This window comes from Poromitra crassiceps (genome assembly GCF_964638095.1).
Source record: "Poromitra crassiceps genome assembly, chromosome: 4".
Classification (NCBI taxonomy): Eukaryota; Metazoa; Chordata; class Actinopteri; order Beryciformes; family Melamphaidae; genus Poromitra; species Poromitra crassiceps.
The window spans coordinates 75,960,677-75,980,724 of NC_139626.1; the positions used below are offsets into that span (position 1 = coordinate 75,960,677).

Here is a 20,048-nt window from a genome sequence, read left to right on the forward strand (position 1 = left end):
AATGCAGAGGACACTTTTCACCGGCCACTGTCAGCATGAGTGTGTTGTGGCCGCATGCATGTGTTGTGGTGTTCGTGTGACAATAAAAGACGGGGCTTGTCCCGTTACGAGAGTTACGAGTTTCATGTAATTATCAGAGGCAGAAAACTATGCAATATTTTACAAAAACATCTGAAAAAAATACATAAATTTGTCTGAAATAAATTTGCTTTTTTCCAATCCAATTAATAATCTTGCGACTTCCCAAATGATCTTGTGACCTCCTGTGGGGTCCCAACCCGCACGTTGAGAACCACTGCCGTAAAGAGTGAATCCTGGTGGACTCACACAAATAGACAGAGACAAAATTGAGACAAAATTGTGCAACGACCTCACAACCAATCAAGATGCTTGAATAATTATATATTACCATTACTAGTGTTAAGGCGGCATGCCCCCTTTACAGCTGTTATGAATGCTGCATTCAGTCCTGTGGGATTGATGGTACAGTGCACTCCTGTTATTAGTGATCAGTGATCACCTTGGGACGGGTCAAATTGATCACTATAAGCAGATGATCATTATAACCGATTCTTTCCCCTTTTTCTTTATTTCTCATGCAGATTACCATGTAATTGACATTTGTATATTTATTACATGAATACAGTACATATAAAGTAAAGGAATGTTATTGACTTTAAAAATCCATACAGTAAGTTAGGCCTCCAGCTGTTTCAAACACAGTGGTCTTGTGTAGAGTGAGATGCTGCCATCTCTCGCCAGGGCTCCCTTGAAAATGAGAGCTTGCTCTCAAGGGACTTTTTCCCTGTATAAACAAAGGTGAAATAAAAAAAATAAAATAAAAAATAAAAAAATATACAGAGAGACATGCATCAAGTATCACTGCTGTATCTCGTTGGCTCATTTTTGGCAGTTTGTAAGTAAAAAATAATAAAACTACCGGTACTGTAGTTTAAAAAAAAATTCCATTGTTCTCAGGTGGGACAAGATACCACCCTATGAGGGTGGTATCGTCCGCGAACTTCAGGAGCTTGACGGACTGGTGACTGGAGGTGCAGCTGTTGGTGTACAGACCGAAGAAGTAGGGAGAGAGGACACCGCCCTGGGCAGCACCGGTGCTGATGGACCGAAAGTCAGTTATGTCAACTAATCAATGTCAACTAATCAATGCTTATACTATATTCTAATAGATAAAGGAGTGAGGATAATACAATTCCTTACTTTTAGCTATGCAGTGTTCTAAGCAGACCGGATGGCATCCAGCAGATGATACTGTAGAAGGCTCATCCATAAGAGACTTGAGACTTGACTTGCAAAGAATGACTTGTGAGCATCTCTCACCTTTAGTTACATTTGAACAAATCACCCTCTGTTATTGACAACATGTTTATTACAAAATAGTACAAGCTTTGTTATTGACAACATGTTTATTACAAAATAGTAGAAGCTTTGTAAATAAATAACAGTTTCAAAATGTGCTGATAGCGTCACTATAAAATCGAATATCATGCATCTGTGTTGGTCCCAGTCCAAAGCCTTTCTATGACCTGCTTCAATGTAGTAAAAGAACCTGCTTTCTAGTTTGCTGAGAGCTGTAGGAGGTGTCAGAGCTGTAGGAGGTGTCAGAGCTGTAGGAGGTGTCAGAGCTGTAGGAGGTGTCAGATGGACTCAAAGTTTGGCCAGCCGCTGTAGCATTTTGAAGCATCAATATATCATTGTTAACTGTGATGGTGGAGACGATTGTTCTCACACCAGTAGTAAAGTTCTAGTGTTTCTGAACATTAAGACTACATTTCCCATAAGCCCCGTTGTTTCCTAAATGTCTGAATATGAATGTTGCATTGATTTATTGTAGCCTGGGAACCTGACGAATCTGCGAGCTCATGTTTAACCGTCGGGCCAATCACAACCGTTTATCAAATATATTGTTACGTTGATACATTGACTGACAGAGGAGAGCCAGAGATGGTTCGAAGCACGTGAGCTATGTCACACGTTTTGTTGCTCTGATTGGTTGTAGGTCCAATTGTGTTCGATTGCATTTTACTGGGCATGTTGATTGATGACTGGGCTCATGGAAATCAAAATTGAACAGAGAATTTCCAGACTCATTCGCATTTGCGAATTGGCCTGGCGATGTCAGGCTAGATTTATTGATGTCAAAAAATGTTAGAATATGTCCAATATATACAGTTAATTTAACATATTGAGTCAAATTTTACTTTAACATAATGAACTCCAATCAAAATGTACCATGTACTGAGTGATGTTGCCGTGTGTTCATCCCCACCCTGTTACCGCGCCACACTGAGGAGGTCAAAGGTCAACTCTGTGACATCAAAGGCGAGGTGCTGATGGGCGGGCTCGAGGAAGACCTGCGGGGTTCCTGATTGGCTGGAGGCTTGCTGGGCGTGTTTGAGGGCATCCAGTGTGTCATAGATGACTCTGGCCCGCTGCTCCTCGGAGGGCGGGTCCGCCCAGCGGGGGCACGGCAGCGAGGGGCAGTGGAGAAGGTAGTAGACTGATGACATGTAGGTCTTAATGAACTCCTGTTTCACATGGAGAAAGTCTCTCTGCAAACAAACAATAATAATAATACAAATTAATGGATTAAGTTTACAGTATTAACTGTTATTAAACACAGGGAGGAAGGAACGGTTCATACACAAAGTCAGTAGTCTGCAATAACTGTATGTACTGTATACACACACGCACATGGTAACACTTTGCAATAATAGTACATTAATTAAGGGTTAGTTAATGATTAATAAGCATTAGCTAACCCATAATTAACCATTATTAAACATTAGCTAAACATTAATGAAAGTGTTACCCAGAAAGGATTTACCAGAATGGAATTATGTTAACATTTTGGTAGAGAAAAGCCAGCAGGTCAGAAGACACACATGAACAGGCAGCATTACAGCACTATCTACAGGTTAGTATAGGTATTACACGCACACGCGCAGGTGCACACACACACACACACACACACACACACAGAGTCTGACCTTCTGCGCTCTGCTCATGTTGCTCTCAGCATCCAGCCAGGCGCTCTGAGGGAAAACACCAGTCAGTCAAACAATAAAACTCCACATCAGCCAGAGTACCAAAAGTCAATCAATATAACCAGTCAACAAGTCAGCCAATCAGTGAGCCAGTCATAACCAGTCAACAAGCTGAACTGTGTATGGATATATAGAGTATGGATATCACATTTTCAAAAGGTTTTCCTCATCGAGTCTGGAATCACACCCGTTTCAAGGATTATGAAACAAGTCAACGTTATGTTATTATGTGGAGTGCTGTGCTGAACAGTGCTGCTGGACACTACAGGGAGGGGCAAGTTAACACCGACCGTCGCTGTTCCTTGTTGTTCTGTATTCAAAGTTGGCAAAGTCGACATAATATTCTGTCAGAAAAGAGTCAGGTTCACTAAAGCACAGTGAAGTTGTTCTCTGTCGTCCCCCTGACAAGCATCATCACAGGGCAACCTGACAGCTGAATACTGTATGTATGTATGCCAGTATGAAGCTCTGCCTACTGACCCTGACAGCATCCAGCAGGTCTGACTGGTCCAACAACACAGGGAAGGTAGACAGCACAGGACTGCACATCACATCTGAGAGAGAGAGAGAGAGAGAGAGAGAGAGAGAGAGAGAGAGGGCAGAGAGAGAGAGAGAGGACAGAGAGAGCAGAGAGAGAGAGAGAGGGCAGAGAGAGAGAGAGAGAGAGAGAGGGCAGAGAGAGAGAGAGAGGGCAGAGAGAGCAGAGAGAGAGAGAGAGGGCAGAGAGAGAGAGAGAGAGAGAGGGCAGAGAGAGAGAGAGAGGGGGCAGAGAGAGCAGAGAGAGAGAGGGGGCAGAGAGAGACAGAGAGAGAGAGAGGGCAGAGAGAGAGAGAGAGGGCAGAGAGAGCAGAGAGAGAGAGAGGGGACAGAGAGAGAGAGAGAGAGAGAGAGAGAGGGCAGAGAGAGAGAGAGGGCAGAGAGAGCAGAGAGAGAGAGAGAGGGCAGAGAGAGCAGAGAGAGAGAGAGAGGGCAGAGAGAGAGAGAGAGGGGGCAGAGAGAGCAGAGAGAGAGAGAGGGGGCAGAGAGAGAGAGAGAGAGGGCAGAGAGAGAGAGAGAGAGAGAGGGGGCAGAGAGAGAGAGAGAGGGCAGAGAGAGAGAGAGAGGGCAGAGAGAGCAGAGAGAGAGAGAGGGCAGAGAGAGAGAGAGAGGGCAGAGAGAGAGAGAGAGGGGGCAGAGAGAGCAGAGAGAGAGAGAGGGGGCAGAGAGAGAGAGAGGACAGAGAGAGAGAGAGAGAGAGGGGGCAGAGAGAGAGAGAGAGAGGGCAGAGAGAGCAGAGAGAGGGCAGAGAGAGAGAGAGAGGGCAGAGAGAGCAGAGAGAGAGAGAGAGAGGGCAGAGAGAGAGAGAGAGAGAGAGAGAGAGAGGGCAGAGAGAGAGAGAGAGAGAGAGATGGAGAATAACAGCATCAGCAAAGCAGCACTGTTCCTGGAGTCGCTAGAAGAAATGTGCAGGTTTTGTGTTGGTTTATTTTTGTTGTTGTTGTTTTTGGAGTTTGTTTACCTGGTTTGTTGATGGTTTTGTTTGGTGTTTGTTTACCTGCACTCTGCATGGTGGGCCTGTCCATCAGCAGTGTGTCAGCCAGCAGCTGTCTGTGCAGAGCCAGCAGGTGGACGCAGCTCAGACAGTGCAGCAGAGAGTCTGGGAGGACACTGACAGGGGACACATCAGAATCAGAATCAGAACCAGAATCAGCTTTATTGGCCAAGTATGTACACATACAAGGAAATTGGGTCCGGTTGGCTTAACTCTCAATGTCCTCTCACACAAAAGAAAAAGAAAAAAGCATGCTCAGGCTAAAACAAACAAGAATCATACCATTAACCAGTGTTGGGGGTAACTCATTACAAAAGTAACATATTACATGTAATATATTACTTTTAGCAGTAACTCAGTAATATAACTTATTACTTATAGGATTTCAGTAATATTATACCAGTTACTTTGTCAAGTAACTCAAGTTACAAATTGAGTTACTTTTTTAATCAAAGCACATATTTAAATAATTTCCTAATCAAACTGTGTATCATGCAAATAACCACTATAGATGACAATAACAAAGGAAAAGGATCACATTTAGAATTTTGGATTGTTTACACTGACTTCAAGATGGTTGAAATAATTTTTCGGAATGTTCCGGGGTGACGATGTCATTCTGATACTGCTGTTATTACAGTGAAAGTAATGCAAAAGTAGTGTAATAAGTAACGAGTTACTCTACAGACAGTAATATTGTAAAGTAACCTATTACTTTTAAATGAAAGTAACTAGTAACATGTAGTATATTACATTTTGAAAGTAACTTGCCCAACACTACCATTAACTCACAGCACGGTTCCCACTCCTTCTTAAACATCACATTCAAGGATCTTTTCAAGGCCTTCCCAGACCCAATTCCCTCACATTCCAGGACCCAACATGGCATACACACACATATATATATATATATATATATATATATATATATATATATATATATATATATATATATATATATATATAGATACTGTAGTTCAAGACAGGATCAAGGTGGATCCTTGGTTTCTGTTGTACAACCTGCATCATTTGTCTTCAATCAGTCATGCGCGCATGTGACCGTCACAATTTCTCAAGGCAGCATATATATATATATATATATATATATATATATATATATATATATATATATATATATATATATATATTTATCAAAAGAAGAACTATATTGCACAAAATATATAAATTAAAGCACTATTTTTTTACTTGAAAGGCCTTGATTCCCCCCCTCCCTCAAATGCACAAACTTTTAAGGACTTCAAGGAGCCATGGGAACCTTGTAACACACAGAACCCTGTAACACACACAGAACCCTGTAACACACACAGAACCCTGTAACACACAGAACCCTGTAACACACAGAACCATGTAAAACACAGAACCCTGTAACACAGAACCCTGTACCACACACAGAACCATGTAACACACAGAACCCTGTAACACACAGAACCATGTAACACACAGAACCCTGTAACACACAGAACCCTGTAACACACAGAACCATGTAACACACAGAACCCTGTAACACACAGAACCCTGTAACACACAGAACCATGTAACACACAGACCCCTCTAACACACAGACCCCTCTAACACACAGAACCATGTAACACACAGAACCCTGTAACACACAGACCCCTCTAACACACAGAACCATGTAACACACACGCCCAGATCTTTCCAGAAGCTACAATGGAGTGTGACAGCAGACAATGTTTCAGTCATCTCAAACATCAACGTAAACGTCAGGTTTTGGTGTCAGTCCCAAACCTTCAACAATCATACAGGGAGAAATCCATCGTAAGCATGGGTCGGTTTGAAAATGTTGAAACCAGTTCGATATTCCCCCAAAAACGTATCAAACCGGTATATCGAATTTTACCACAAACATATCTATATCTATATCTATATATATATATATATATATATATATAGTGTACCCCATAAATGACTGTAATGCGACTGCAGTTGGTAGCTATAATGCACCTCTAAGCCAACCAGCACTAACACTGAATAAAAATAAGCAGAACCATTTAACTGTAACAACACAGTTTTTATTTCTCATAACTATTCAGCTTAACTTTTCTTCAAACATCAACATAATAAACAAAATAAGACTTTTCCCTACTAGTGCAACTTGAGAAGAGGCTAATACAAAAAATCCCTAACCCTCATTTTTTTTTTTTTTTTTCATATAATATTTTTGTTGTTTTTTTCGGTTCGCACGTGATCAAACCGGTTTGGGCTCGTACACCGAACCGAACCGGTAAAACCGGGAATAGCCCATGCCTAATCCATCGTAAAAGAGGAGACATCACAAGACTGTGGAGTTCTAACAGTGTAATAAGGGCCAATCCCATGTCTTACTTGTACCCCTATGCCCCGGGTTTTTGGACTAACCCCCCAGAACAGTTAGGAGGGGTACTGCTTGAAATCTAGCCCTATGAAATGGGACAACCCTTGGAGATTCTGATTCATCATCAGTAGTCAGACAGACGCCACCAGTTTGTTGCCAGACATCAAATCTATTTAGAATCAGAATCAGCTTTATTGGCCAAGTATGTCATTTGACTCCGGTATATGTTGCTCTCAATGTTCTTACACAGGGAAAAAGAAAAGGTAAGCAAACTAAGCATACAAGCTAAACCAAACGGCTATTTACATTATAAACAATAGGTGTGAGGTAGAGTGACCATTATAAATATGTATATAAGAAAAAAAATAGAATCGTATATCTATGTACACTACAGTCTAAGTATATGCAAACCACACTGGATTACAAACAAGGCTAGAAGTCAGATATTGCACAGTTGTATATGGATCTATATAAGCAAAGCTTTGAGACAGTAATTGCACAGTTATTAAGTTATTGAGACACAGCTTATCCATCAAAGGGGGAAATGCAACATGGAAATGGGCTCTGATGCACAAATCAGCCTTAAAGGGATACGCCAACATTTTGAGAGTTTAGTACATGCCTTTATCTTCACTCTGCGTGCTGTACAAACTGTGGTAGAGCCCTCACTGCTACTTAGCTTAGCACTACAATGGCAGACTATGGTACTTTTGCCTACTCCAATTCAGTCACCCAAAATACACATTCCAACAGCACCAGAAACACTCACATGTACATGTTGTGACTTGTGTACTCATCATCATGCGATGAAATAATAATCTAAACTTACGTGAAACGGTCATTTCGTAGTAAATCCACACACCGAGAACTAACAAAGAGTAAATCAACAAAGAGTAACCGAAGTTAGTTCCTTGTTTGCCATGAGGCGCATGCGCTGTGCTGATGACTGCACACAGCACATGTGCCTCATGGCAAACGAAAAAGTAACTTTGGTCATACTCTGTTAGTTCAGTTACTCTTTGTTAGTTCTCGGTGTGGATTTACTAAGAAAATTACCATTTCACGTTATTTTGGATTATTATTTCATGGCGTGGTGAATACGTGAGTGTACATGTGAGTGTTTCTGGCACTGTGGGAATGTGTATTTTGGGCATCTGAACGGGAGTAGGCAAAAGTACCATAGACTGCCATTGTAGCGCTAAGCTAAGTAGCGGCCCACAGGTTGAGAATGGCAGATCGGAAATACATTGAAAATACATGAAACTAAGATAAAAGGATGGTTAGGATATTTTTTTAAATCTTTACTATCAAAGAAAATGCTTACATTTGTGTTTTCTTTTAGCCTTAGCCACCATCTTGCCGATGATTCGCAAGGCATTCTGGGAGATTTCTCATAACCTACCTCTGAATAAGCTCTGTTTGGTGGGCTATATAGTCCTACCACTTCACCCTAGCCCTCTGTCCCAACAAGAATGGGGACACTCTACCAGGACACGTGAACGCACCAAATGAGGGTTAAGGGCTAAGTGATAGGGGCATGGGGTGTATTGGGATTGGGCCTAAGTGGATGTGAGGGTGGATCTTTCCTTGAAGGCTGAACACATCATCCACTGGGTGTGTTAAAGCTCTCCAGTGGTTCTCTCACCTGAGCTGGGTTCTGGTCCGACTTTTGGCTGATTTCAGTTTGACGATCAGCTTGGGCTGCCGCCTGGCCAGCAGCATCTGCTGCAAAACACCAGCTGGAGCTGAGAGAGGAGAGGAGGAGAAGAGAGGAGTGGAGTGGAGAGGAGGAAAGGAGGGGAGGGGAGAAGATATTAATAGAGGAGAGGCGGAGAGGAGATGAAGAGAGGTGAGGAGATGAAGAGAGGAGAGGAGGAGAGGACAGGAGAAGAGGGGAGAGGAGAAGAGAGGTGGGGAGAGGATAGTAGAGGAGAGGAGGAGAGGACAGGAGAAGAGGGGAGAGGAGAGGAGAAAGGACAGGAGAGGAGGTGAAGAGAGGTGGAGAGGACAGGAGAAGAGGGGAGAGAAGAGAAGAAGAGAGGTGGGGAGAGGAGGAGAGGAGGGGAGAGGATAGTAGAGAAGAGGGGGAGATGACAGGAGAAGAGGGGAGAGGAGAGGAGAGGAGAGGAGAGGAGAGGAGAGGAGAGGAGAGGAGGGGAGAGAGGAGGAGAGGAGAAAGGACAGGAGAGGAGGGGAGAGGAGGTGAAGAGAGGAGAGGACAGGAACGGAGATGAAGAGACGAGAGGACAGGAGAGGAGATGAAGAGAGGAGAGGACAGGAGAGGAGGTGAAGAGAGGAGAGGACAGGAGAGGAGAGGAGGGGAGATGAAGAGAGGAGAGGATAGGAGAGGAGGTGAAGAGATGAGAGGACAAGAGAGGAGATGAAGAGAGGAGAGGATAGGAGAGGAGAAAGGACAGGAGGGGAGATGAGGTGAAGAGATGAGAGGAGAGGAGATGAAGAGAGGAGAGGACAGGAGAGGAGATGATATTTCACAAATGCACTTGCCAGTTTGAAAACAAGGCTGCTTCTCTCCAGAGACTGTTTAGAGCGAGAAGGCTCAACTGTCTGTATCAGTGGTGTTGTTTTTTACCTTTATTTATACAGGGGGAGTCTCACTGAGAGCAATGCTGTCTTTTTCAGGAGCGTCCTGTTCACATTCACACACACCTTCACACCTGGAAGCTCACCAGTACAACCACAGTCTGATCTGCTGGCCACTGAGCAGCTCCACTGGAGCAGTTGGGGTTAAGGGCCTTGCTCAAGGGCACCTCAGTGGTGGTAATGAGGGAGGGGCAAGGGCTGCCGTGTCACTTTCCTCACCCAGATTTATTCTGCCGGTCTGAAGGATTGAACTGATGACCTTCCGGTCAGAACCTCGCTTCTCTAACCTTTAGGCCACCACGGCCCCAAACGTGTCACCTGGGTTTGGCCCCTGCCACGCCCCTTTAGGAGACTAGCAGGTCCTGAGTCTATTGGAGTCAATGGGAGAAGTGATTGTGATCACAAATTACGATTATTTCGCTCCTTAGTCACCAAAGTAAATATCACATCCAGTTTGCCACATACAGTATCTTCTGAGCATTCTGTCACTAAAATGGCATTTTTCAGACAGACAGATTTGGCAATAGAGCTAACGTCAGCAGGTAGTGATTAGCTAAAACTACACGTGAAGCTTGCAGATGTATTAGCTAAATCTGTGGTTGGAATCTTAGTTGTATCTTAGATACGATTAGATTGAGCTAAGACGAAGGCAGTTTTGTGTTTATGTGTGCTATTCAGTTTTGTGTTTATGTGTGCTATTCAGTTTTGTGTTTATATGTGCTATTCAGTTTTGTGTTTATGTGTGCTATTCAGTTTTGTGTTTGTGTGCTATTCAGTTTTGTGTTTATGTGTACTATTCAGTTTTGTGTTTATATGTGTGCTATTCAGTTTTGTGTTTATATGTGCTATTCAGTTTTGTGTTTATGTGTGCTATTCAGTTTTGTGTTTATATGTGTGCTATTCAGTTTTGTGTTTATATGTGTGCTATTCAGTTTTGTGCTTATATGTGTGCTATTCAGTTTTGTGTTTATGTGTGCTATTCAGTTTTGTGTTTATATGTGTGCTATTCAGTTTTGTGTTTATGTGTGCTATTCAATTTTGTGTTGATATGTGTGCTATTCAGTTGTGTGTTTATGTGTGCTATACAGTTTTGTGTTTATGTGTGCTATTCAGTTTTGTGTTTATATGTGTGCTATTCAGTTTTGTGTTTATATGTGTGCTATTCAGTTTTGTGCTTATATGTGTGCTATTCAGTTTTGTGTTTATGTGTGCTATTCAGTTTTGTGTTTATATGTGTGCTATTCAGTTTTGTGTTTATGTGTGCTATTCAATTTTGTGTTGATATGTGTGCTATTCAGTTGTGTGTTTGTGTGCTTTTCAGTTTTGTGTTTATGTGTGCTATTCAGTTTTGTGTTTATATGTGTGCTATTCAGTTTTGTGTTTATATGTGTGCTATTCAGTTTTGTGCTTATATGTGTGCTATTCAGTTTTGTGTTTATGTGTGCTATTCAGTTTTGTGTTTATATGTGTGCTATTCAGTTTTGTGTTTATGTGTGCTATTCAGTTTTGTGTTTATATGTGTGCTATTCAGTTTTGTGTTTATATGTGTGCTATTCAGTTTTGTGTTTATATGTGCTATTCAGTTTTGTGTTTATATGTGTGCTATTCAGTTTTGTGTTTATATGTGCTATTCAGTTTTGTGTTTATATGTGTGCTATTCAGTTTTGTGTTTATATGTGTGCTATTCAGTTTTGTGTTTATATGTGCTATTCAGTTTTGTGTTTATATGTGTGCTATTCAGTTTTGTGTTTATATGTGTGCTATTCAGTTTTGTGTTTATATGTGCTATTCAGTTTTGTGTTTATATGTGTGCTATTCAGTTTTGTGTTTATGTGTGCTATTCAGTTTTGTGTTTATATGTGTGCTATTCAGTTTTGTGTTTATATGTGCTATTCAGTTTTGTGTTTATATGTGTGCTATTCAGTTTTGTGTTTATATGTGCTATTCAGTTTTGTGTTTATATGTGCTATTCAGTTTTGTGTTTATATGTGCTATTCAGTTTTGTGTTTATATGTGTGCTATTCAGTTTTGTGTTTATGTGTGCTATTCAGTTTTGTGTTTATATGTGCTATTCAGTTTTGTGTGTATATGTGTGCTATTCAGTTTTGTGTTTATATGTGTGCTATTCAGTTTTGTGTTTATGCATTAAAGCAACAGCTCACCCTAAAATCCAAAACACATATTCCCTCTCTCCTGTAGTGATATTTATCCATCTATATCATTTTGTGTTAGTTGCTTGAGTTTTGGAGATATCGGCTGCAGAGTTTCTGCCTTCTCTCCAACACAATGGAACTGGATGGCACTCGGCTTGTGGTGCTCAAAGTGCCAAAGAAATAACATTTGAAACTCAACAGCAATGTCTCTTTCCAGAAATCATGACCCGGTTACTCAAGATAATCCACAGACCTTGTTATGAGCAGTTTCATGGAGGAACTATGTTCTTTTGGCCGAACTACACCTACTAGCTGCTAGCTATAGTTCCTACATGAAAAGAAAATAGTTCCTACATGAATCTCCTCACAACAAAGTCTGTGCATTATTGTACTTGTAGGTAATGATGATAATGTTTGTGTATAAGGACCACACAATTACAACTACATTTTTATGATGTGTAACATAATTTGTCATGTATTGTATCAACTGTCCAATAAACTAAACTAAAGAATGATGAGCTCTGCTGCTCCTTCTTACCTCCTCTGGTTACTGAAGCCTCCATCGCTACATCTTTCTCATAGGGAGTGCCACCATTCACTGGCAGCTCATAGGTCCTACACACAGAGAGTAGATCAGATCAGATCATAGGTCCTACACACAGAGAGTAGATCAGATCAGATCATAGGTCCTACACACAGAGAGTAGATCAGATCAGATCATAGGTCCTACACACAGAGAGTAGATCAGATCAGATCATAGGTCCTACACACAGAGAGTAGATCAGATCAGATCATAGGTCCTACACACAGAGAGTAGATCAGATCAGATCATAGGTCATACACACAGAGAGTAGATCAGATCAGATCATAGGTCCTACACACAGAGAGTAGATCAGATCAGATCATAGGTCATACACACAGAGAGTAGATCAGATCAGATCATAGGTCCTACACACAGAGAGTAGATCAGATCAGATCATAGGTCATACACACAGAGAGTAGATCAGATCAGATCATAGGTCCTACACACAGAGAGTAGATCAGATCAGATCATAGGTCATACACACAGAGAGTAGATCAGATCAGATCATAGGTCCTACACACAGAGAGTAGATCAGATCAGATCATAGGCCCTACACACATACTGTAGAGTAGATCAGATCAGATCATAGGTCCTACACACAGAGAGTAGATCAGATCAGAGCATAGGTCCTACACACAGAGAGTAGATCAGATCAGATCATAGGTCCTACACACATACTGTAGGGTAGATCAGATCAGATCATAGGTCCTACACACAAAGAGTAGATCAGATCAGATCATAGGTCCTACACACAGAGAGTAGATCAGATCAGATCATAGGTCCTACACACATACTGTAGAGTAGATCAGATCAGATCATAGGTCCTACACACAGAGTAGATCAGATCAGATCATAGGTCCTACACAGAGTAGATCAGATCAGATCATAGGTCCTACACACAGAGAGTAGATCAGATCAGATCATAGGTCCTACACACATACTGTAGAGTAGATCAGATCAGATCATAGGTCCTACACACAGAGTAGATCAGATCAGATCATAGGTCCTACACAGAGTAGATCAGATCAGATCATAGGTCCTACACACAGAGAGTAGATCAGATCAGATCATAGGTCATACACACAGAGAGTAGATCAGATCAGATCATAGGTCCTACACACAGAGAGTAGATCAGATCAGATCATAGGCCCTACACACATACTGTAGAGTAGATCAGATCAGATCATAGGTCCTACACACAGAGAGTAGATCAGATCAGAGCATAGGTCCTACACACAGAGAGTAGATCAGATCAGATCATAGGTCCTACACACATACTGTAGGGTAGATCAGATCAGATCATAGGTCCTACACACAAAGAGTAGATCAGATCAGATCATAGGTCCTACACACAGAGAGTAGATCAGATCAGATCATAGGTCCTACACACATACTGTAGAGTAGATCAGATCAGATCATAGGTCCTACACACAGAGAGTAGATCAGATCAGATCATAGGTCATACACACAGAGAGTAGATCAGATCAGATCATAGGTCCTACACACAGAGAGTAGATCAGATCAGATCATAGGCCCTACACACATACTGTAGAGTAGATCAGATCAGATCATAGGTCCTACACACAGAGAGTAGATCAGATCAGAGCATAGGTCCTACACACAGAGAGTAGATCAGATCAGATCATAGGTCCTACACACATACTGTAGGGTAGATCAGATCAGATCATAGGTCCTACACACAAAGAGTAGATCAGATCAGATCATAGGTCCTACACACAGAGAGTAGATCAGATCAGATCATAGGTCCTACACACATACTGTAGAGTAGATCAGATCAGATCATAGGTCCTACACACAGAGTAGATCAGATCAGATCATAGGTCCTACACAGAGTAGATCAGATCAGATCATAGGTCCTACACACAGAGAGTAGATCAGATCAGATCATAGGTCCTACACACACAGTAGATCAGATCAGATCATAAGGGGGGCACGGTGGTGCAGTCGCCTCACAGCTAGAAGGTCCTGGGTTTGATTCCCACCTGGGACGCTGTGAGCACTGAAGGAGTGCGTGCTTGTCTGCATGTCCTCGAGTGCCCACCGCCCGGGTGGGGTTGTCAAAAGGGCCTTTCTGTGTGGAGTTTGCATGTTCACCCCGTGCCCCCTGGGGGTTTCCTTCATATAGGAACCCCTCACCAAAACATGCAATATCTTTGTCACTGAAGTGGTGCCTCCTCTGATCATTCGGGGTGCCTGTTCGGAGGGAGGGGAACTGGTTGGAATAGCGTGATCCTCCCACGTGCTATGTCCTACCGGTGAAGCTTCCCCTGTCAGGTGAAAAGAAGCGGCTGGCTAACTGCCCATGTCTCGGAGGAAGCATGGAGCCAGTTTCGGCTCTCCTCAGATCAGCAGAGGGTGGAGCAGCAACCAGGATAAATAAATTAAAATTAGCACTAATGGGGGATAAAAGTGGGATAAAAAAAATAGGGGGGGGGGGATCTGATCATAGGTCATATACACACAGAGTAGATCAGATCAGATCATAGGTCATATACACACAGAGTAGATCAGATCAGATCATAGGTCATATACACACAGAGTAGATCAGATCAGATCATAGGTCATATACACACAGAGTAGATCAGATCAGATCATAGGTCATATACACACAGAGTAGATCAGATCAGATCAGATGCAACTATACTGTGTCAACAGGGTCAGTGCAGCACCAAATAGAAATAGGATACAGCAAAGAAAAAAGATTATATAATTTAGAGCAATGCAAAGAGGGTGTATTAAATGTAGGGCTGTCAAACGATTCATTTTATTAATCGCGATTAATTGTGCGATTAACTATAGTTAATCGCGATTAATCGCATCTTTGTATGCCATTATTTTGCATTTCGAAGCATTTTTAATTAGATATTAATCATTCTTACCAGTGTGTCGTGATTGGGAATCAAATGAATGCAAATAAATGTACTTTGTGATCTTGAATTTTAGATTTGGAATGTAGACAGGAGGTAACAATGTCTACAAAATATATCTAGAACCGATACTTCCGGCGGCGGCGCTGTGGAGCAGTCGAAACCCAAAATGACACAGCCGAAGAAGGCTGTGTCTGAGCTAAAAACGTTGGCACTTCCATGTGAATAATGGCTCGGTATTGGAAACTGTGTATTGATAACGTGTATATTGCGTGAAGCCATTGGAGCTGACCTCCCAGTGGTTAGAGGACCCGCGCATCCGAGACTCTGAAGGAAGAATGAGCGATGAGTCTCGCGCTAGCTAGCTGGCTGCTAGCTGGCTGCTAGCTGGCCGCTAGCTACTTTTAGGTGATGGCTCGCCCCAAACTCGATGTACTTCGGTGATATTTTAATTCCGTTTTACACAAGGTGCAAACTACAGCTCTTGACTTATCCACTGTGCCATTTGAGGAGTTTTTTAAAGTAAAACGAGCCATTTAGAAGCGTATTGCTGTCGTTCTCTTCCATGCCTGCCTGCACAAGCAGGAGACAGGAAACCCAACGGCTTGACTACAAGTACGGGTGCGACGAAGGGACAAAATAGCAGCATGCGATTAAAAAAAAAACGCGTTATGATCGGCACGCATTAACGCGCGATTAACGCGTTAACGCTGACAGCCCTAATTAAATGCAACCAACAATAATCAAGTAAAATATATGAATGAACAAATATGGTGCGTGTTTGTGTGTGTGTGTGTGTGTGTGTGTGTGTGTGTGTTGCTTGTGTGTGTGTGTGTGTGTGTGTGTGTGTGTGTGTGTGTGTGTGTGTGTGTGTGTGTGTGTATGTGTGTGTGTGTCTCAACAGCTAGAACAGACCATTTCACAGCTGGGCTACAGGTGTAAACTTCTAGTTTTCATAATTGGTACCCTAGGTCATGTCCATAAGCTGGTTATGAGAGGCCTTCACATGGCTGGTCTCCCAAAGAGAAGGGCCAAACAGTTAGTGAGATATTGTTCAATATCTACTATTATCGGCAGCCGGTCAATATGGAGGAGGAGCTGCTTTTTGTACCCATGAAGTGGATACTGACCGCTCTCTTGCATTACAGTATAACTGTATATATCAACCTGCCATGTTATCACCCTGTGTGTTTCTTATGTGTATGCATTATTGTGGTTGCTGCCTGGGCACTCATGTAACTGACTGACTCCCAGCATTTGACTGCACTATTACAGTTTATGTCCTTTGCATACTTGTATTTATGTTGACATAAATAAATATTTCAAATGTGTGCGTGTGCGCGTGCGTGTGTGTGTGTGTTTGTGTGTGTGTGTGTGTACCTAGCGGGGAGTGGATTTCCGGTGTCGTCGGTCAGTTTGAGGAAGGCCCAGCCACAGCTCAGGTCTCCTCTCTCTCCTGTCGACTAAAAACACACACAGCTCATCACACACCAGCGCTTTACATACACACACAAATCAGTTGGACAAATTCAGCTTCTCTGTGTGCGCGCCTGTGTGTGTGTGTGTGTGTGTATGTGTGTGTGTGTGTGTGTGTGTGTGTGTGTGTGTGTGTGTGTGTGTGTGTGTGTGTGTGTGTAAGCCTTACATTCCGTATAAAGGTAACTCCCAGTTCAAAGAGGATTCCCAGGTCAGGAGAGTTAGAGCTGCAGCGCAGAAAACAGTCTCCGTCTAGGAGGGTGGGCAGGACACCGGTCACCTGGACACACACACACACACACACACACACACAAACACTTAAGTCTGCTTTCACTTATGGTACGGTCATGGCATGTACACTGTAGAAGGAATCATCAGTCAGATAAATGTGAAGTCATGAACAGGGCTGGTTATCCAACTTCCATACTTTTATGGCAGGGTTCCCCAAATAGCGGCCACAAATGTTTCGCTGGCAACCTTTGGTGCCAACATACTTCCATGCGTCTTTCGTAGATGAGATCAACACATTCAAACCACAGCATGATACTTAGGGTTACTGTAAGCAGGGTTTTATATTGGGTTTGAGTGCAGTCTCTGTCACCTGAGGTAAAGGAAGAGAGCAGTGTGGACTGAGATGATGGTGTGGTCAACAGAAGTCTCTGTCACCTGAGGTAAAGGAAGAGAGCAGTGTGGACTGAGATAATCGTGTGGTCAACAGAAGTCTCTGTCACCTGAGGTAAAGAAAGAGAGCAGTGTGGACTGAGATGATCGTGTGGTCAACAGAAGTCTCTGTCACCTGAGGTAAAGAAAGAGAGCAGTGTGGACTGAGATGATCGTGTGGTCAACAGAAGGGCTTCTGTTGCTAAACAGCTGCTGACTTGAACATCCTCAAGTTTGGTAATACTTTGTACTTCAATGATTTTGGTTTTATTGCAGTGTGGGATTTTTTGTCGACGTCCAATTTGCCGATGCCTTCCTGCTCTCATGCCCAACTGCCGATACCGATGTATCCCACATCTTTTTATTTATTTATGTATTAATTTATTTTTTCTGCCTGATTTCGGGGAGCATCGGGTTTCTCCTGGTGCGGAATTGGCGCGCTCACATCCCCTCACACCGGGGATTACTGGCATTGAATAGCTAGTCAACTATGGAACATGTGGGCGTAATTGGGGCATCATTGTTCCGTCGTATCGGCAGGGATGTTTCCCTGTGCATCCCTAATTAATCATACATTGATGATTATTGTACTGTTATATAGAACTAACGTGGGGCGGGAGGGGAGGGCATTGGACGCCACATGGGTGGGAGGGAGGGAGGGAGGGAGGGATGAACTTCTTTTTATTTATTTTGATTTGCTCCTAGGTATATGATTCTTTGTGTCTGTCATTGCAATGTCTGTTTCTTTTCTTCTTTGAAAAAAAAAAAAAAGATAACAAAAAAAGAAGCATTTGTGTGGACTCCTGCCTCTTCATACCCTGGGAGAGAAGCTCCAGGTCTTGGGGCTCTTGGAGCTGTAGGTCGCCCTCACCGTGTGGATGTTACTCAACACCTGCAACACAAACACAGTCCCTTCACTATCAGACAGAACGTCCAAACAACTTTAGCTAGAACTAGAATGACCGCACCGCAGATATATGCCTCCGCCAAACAAGTGAGCAGTCGACATCCATGTCTGTCCAGACTTGGACTTTTGAGTCAAATGTGATGAAATTCATTCAAGGCCTTCCTGAGATATGGCGTTAACAAGCTCAAAAATGGCATTTGTGACAGAGACAGTGACCTTCAACTTCAACCTTTGACCACCAAAAGGTAATCAGTTCATCCTTGATTCAAAGTGGACGTTTGAGCCAAATTTGATGAAATTCCGTCAAGGCGTCCTGAGATATCGTGTTAAGGAACATTGGAGGGACGTACAGACGGGCAACCTGAAACCATAATTCCTCCGGCTCGGCTAACGCTGCCGGAGCCATAATAAAAATGTAGGCCTGCCTGCGACTAATGATTATTATCAATTAATTACTGTTTCAATTAATCGATTAATCATTTAGTCTAAAAAAAAAAAAAAAAAAAAAGAACATCACAAAAGAGCCCAAAAGTGACTAGTGGAGTTTTTAACGAAGGTTCAGACAGGACGATCTTGATCCTCACCGGTTCCACAGTCACTGCACTTCTCCTGCTTGCTCACCTGGTAACCTGTCAGCTTCCTGGTGATAATTGAATAATCAGTGGTTGCCTCCTAGTTTCCCATAAGCCAATAGCATAGCAACACATCACCTCATACACCTTTGCTCACCTGCACTTTTAGCCTATCACGTTGTGGCACTCCCCTTTAGGCAGCCTATCACATGGTTGATGTGTGCATAAATATGCTTTTCTGTGTCTCATTCAGTCTCTCTCATCCTGCTGGCTGACACACACCCACCACCTCCCCGTCTCCGCCAAATCCCTGATCCATCAGTCATCAAGAGGTTTCACCAGCACCAGTATCCTGACTCCACTGGGGGGTATATATGGCTGTGCTGCTCGAGCTGATCCAGCTCGATCTCGATATCTCCCAGTGGTGTCAAGCTCCAGAGACTAACTAACTTTCTCATCATAATATTCGGTAAAGATCATTCATCATCATTATAATAAATCATTGTTTATCCATCAAGTCTCCTGATTGAATTCAAATAATCGTTTCAATCACACAACTGAACACAGTTGAACCTTTAGGTTTAAATGAGGAATTAAACCTCACCTGTTTCCTATAGTTTCATATTGGTATATAAAGTAATGCCCATTTCTTTTGCTTTTTCTTTAAAAAAATGAGGCTTATATTTGTCTATTTTTTCTAGTTATGTTTTAATGAATTAAGAATTGGTGGTTGTTTTCTCATGTTTCTCAAGTTATGATGGGTAGGTTTTTTATTGTTGTAGACCTTAATTCACTTTTATTTGTGCATTGTTAATTGGAGCTTACACTGACTAACATGTTTCTCCTCCTTTTAACTCCAGGTGGAAACCCCGCCGTCCTGCACATATTGGTCCCTCCCCTCACTCCCTATCCCTCTCCCATCCCTAGAATAAAATTTTACTTTGTTGATGGCATTTATGGGGGTTTTATTATTATTGTGATTAGCCTACTGTTATTTACATATAACTGTAAATGTGTCTTTATTGAAAATGTATTCTGATTCCTGTAGAATATAACTCGTAAATGAATTATCATTTCTGTCAATCAAGCTTGTTCTCACCTCCCTCCCTCTCCAGCCTGGACTGGATTGGCTCTGATTGGAGGGAGGTAATAAATATGAAAAAAAATGCTCATTGTTCTGCAACTCTGATGAAGATGCATGGCGTCGAAACGTTAGTCTTTCAATAAAAAAGTTTTATAAAAGGATCCGTGTG

The 20,048-nt window shown here is 42.3% G+C and overlaps 1 protein-coding gene across 1 annotated transcript in view; it reads right to left on the minus strand.

Annotated features, from left to right (window-relative positions):
* Positions 1 to 2,262: 2,262 nt before the first annotated feature.
* Positions 2,263 to 20,048, minus strand: part of LOC310774395 (nephrocystin-1-like) — a 54,943-nt gene continuing 37,157 nt past the window's right edge. Inside the window, exons 12-20 of the mRNA XM_083634463.1 lie at positions 18,134 to 18,208; positions 16,826 to 16,936; positions 16,561 to 16,643; positions 12,248 to 12,324; positions 8,601 to 8,700; positions 4,603 to 4,715; positions 3,549 to 3,622; positions 3,012 to 3,056; positions 2,263 to 2,573 (exon numbers count right to left, since the gene is read on the minus strand). Coding sequence (XP_083490589.1) covers positions 2,295 to 2,573; positions 3,012 to 3,056; positions 3,549 to 3,622; positions 4,603 to 4,715; positions 8,601 to 8,700; positions 12,248 to 12,324; positions 16,561 to 16,643; positions 16,826 to 16,936; positions 18,134 to 18,208 — 957 coding nt within the window. The 3' untranslated portion in view covers positions 2,263 to 2,294. The remainder of the gene's footprint in view (positions 2,574 to 3,011; positions 3,057 to 3,548; positions 3,623 to 4,602; positions 4,716 to 8,600; positions 8,701 to 12,247; positions 12,325 to 16,560; positions 16,644 to 16,825; positions 16,937 to 18,133; positions 18,209 to 20,048) is intronic.